The following is a 2,643-nucleotide window of genomic DNA, read 5'->3' as shown; positions in this document are numbered from 1 at the left end:
TAATCCAGTGCAGTTCTTCCTGCGTGTTTCCCCATTGATTTCGTATATAACATCTCTACTCTTCTCATTGTGTGCCGTTTGATCGTTACTGCTTCCAGCCGTGCCCATCTCTTGTTGCGCATCTACTTGCACTTCTCGCGTGTACTCGGCGTCGTCCTCATTCTCCAGTACGTCCTCTCTTACCTTGGCCCCTACATTGGCCCCTACATCCTCCAGCATCCCCCCCGTCTTGAGCGTCTCATCCGCACCCCTATACTCGATCCCATCTCCTTCACTCACCTCACTCTTACCTGCCACAGTGCTTCTCCCCAGCCCCTTCGGCAAGGTGTCCGTGGGCTGTGCGTGCACCCCTCCCCCGCCATACACCTCTGTCTGTGCCTCTGTGTGTCCCTGAGTGTGGCTGTGTGTTCTTCCCTGTGTGTGTGTATGCTCGTGCATCTCGTCTGCCGTCGTTGTAGCCGTGTCTGAGCGCGAGCCGTCTCCCCCCATACGGCTGTCTGTCGTTTGGCGTATAGCACCCACCGCTAGATCCACCGTCACCTGTGCACGCCCCACTTCCTCATGATCCTTCACTTGCCCCTCCATAGAATCCATACGTACAGTCTGGGTATCTGCACCGAACATCCCCAATTCTGCACCCGAGCTCTTGAAATTTGTACCGCGTGTCTCAGAATGTGTACCGCCTGTCTCAGAATTTGAACCAACTGTCTCGGAATTTGAACCAACTGTCTCAGAATTTGAACCAACTGTCTCAGAATTTGAACCAATTGTCTCAGAATTTGTACCACCTGTCTCAGAATTTGAACCAACTGTCTCAGAATTTGCATCAAAATTTTTATCACCTGTCTCGGCATTTGAACCATCTATCTCAGTATCTGTACCATCTGTCTCTGCCCTCTCTCTGACTCCTATACTCAACCCGTCGAGATCACTAGCCTCCTCAGCACCCGCATGCTTCTTCTGCCACTTCTTCAACCAGGAATTTACGTTAACCTGTGGCCTGTTACCCGTACTACCCTCTCCATGCACTGTCGGGTTGTCAGTCATCGCCCTATCCTCTCTCATCCCCCCTTTCTCTTTACCAGTTCTTTCTGTCTCCACTTCACCTAGATTCGTATTGCAGTCAGCAACGGCATTCTCTCGGCTACCTCTATCAGGCTCAGTACCCGTGCCTATCTCGGCACGTGCACGTGCGTGTGTGGCTGTATGTATACCATGTGCACCCCCACGGTTCGCATTTGCACCCGTCCAGTCCCCCGTATCACCTGGAGGTGCTGTGTCCTCAATCGTCTCGGCATGGGACTCGAGGCCCTCTTTTCTGTCCCGTTCTGTATAGGCATAGGCATCCGCCTCCCCTCCGGTACCCACCTGTCCACCACCACTTTCTCTGAGGGTGCGGGGCATATCGCCTGTACTCGCATCTGCTGCGGTGTGGTGATCATTGGGTTCGGTGTCTGTGCCTGTCGGGTTGGTTGCATAAGCGGGTGTGTGTCTGAGAGTACCGACGGGTGTAGATGTATTCGTGTGTGCGCACAAGAGCTGCTTTATGTAAGTCCTACCAATAGCCACGGTATGACAGGAGAGCATCATCTCGTGATATGTTAACGCATGGACATGATAACAGGCTAAGTAAAAGCATTGACATATCAACACAATACGTTAAAGAACTGACATATCAACAACCATACCGGTTGCAGTAGCCGACGCAGCGGTGTCGTGGGTGAAGCGCAGAGTGAGCTCACCCCCATCGTCACTCGATTGATCAGGGTTTAGGGTTTTTTCAGAATGGCTACCGTCATTGACAAACGCGTCCTCCGCAGCAACGCTGATTTTGACGTCCACCTGCACGTCCACATCTTCATTGCTGTGCACTATGTATATTTGTATGTGACGTGTGTGGTGTGTATGAGTGATAGTGTATGTGTGTGGTGTGTATAAGTTATAGTGTATGTGTGTGGTGTGTATAAGTGATAGTGTATGTATGTAGTACGTATAAGTTATAGTGTGACATAACCATGCTGGAATGCAACTGTTGATTGAGTCAAGTTGAGCAAACCAATACAATCTCTATCCGTTAACTCACTACTTGCTTACACATGTACACACCTGAGAGTGGACCTATATCCTCGTCTCTTACATCCACGATGATTCGTTTACTAGTCACTTTCGCTGCTTCATCGCCATCACCGCTGATCTCATCTCCAACAACCCACAGACCACTCCAGCGAGAGCATGGGACAATGAGTACCCTAAACCAAAAGTGGGGTGCAATCAGTACTTTAAACCAAAAGTCGGGTGCATGTAAACTCGTTGTTGAGTTATAACGTTGGATCGATGAGACATGATGTACATAACCCGTTGGAGATACAGCTTGATATTCGGTAATAAAAGTTGTGCAGAGAACAGATGGTTTATATATGTGTGCATATGTACGTATACCTTATTGAATGAGCGGGAGTAAAACACCTGACTGTGTGTGAATCTATAGGGATATACTTTATGCATATATATAGATGTTTTGACGTCGCAGGCATGAATATATAAATTTTAACATATACAAATGAAAGGGTATCCGTGTATACTGATCGAATTTCAAATTGATTATGTGTATACAGATGTGTGATGTGAGTATACTTATAAAGA

General features: G+C 48.4%; 1 protein-coding gene across 2 annotated transcripts; it reads right to left on the bottom strand.

Moving 5' to 3' along the window:
- Positions 1–4: 4 nt before the first annotated feature.
- Positions 5–2,219, bottom strand: SARC_14139 (the record flags this gene model as incomplete). Of its 2 annotated transcripts, XM_014291729.1 has the most annotated exons (4): positions 52–683; positions 789–1,625; positions 1,689–1,871; positions 2,107–2,219. In XM_014291729.1, coding segments are annotated over 4 exons (1,765 nt in total), but the record flags the coding sequence as incomplete, so codon positions are not given. The 2 variants fall into 2 exon arrangements, with proteins under 2 accessions (XP_014147205.1, XP_014147204.1); XM_014291730.1 differs by having other exon boundaries at positions 5–1,625.
- Positions 2,220–2,643: the final 424 nt, after the last annotated feature.

This window comes from Sphaeroforma arctica (assembly GCF_001186125.1).
Source record: "Sphaeroforma arctica JP610 unplaced genomic scaffold supercont1.4208, whole genome shotgun sequence".
Lineage (NCBI taxonomy): Eukaryota > Ichthyosporea > Ichthyophonida > Sphaeroforma > Sphaeroforma arctica.
The sequence above is the reverse complement of the archived record's forward strand: the minus strand, read 5'-3'. Positions and strand labels throughout refer to the sequence as shown.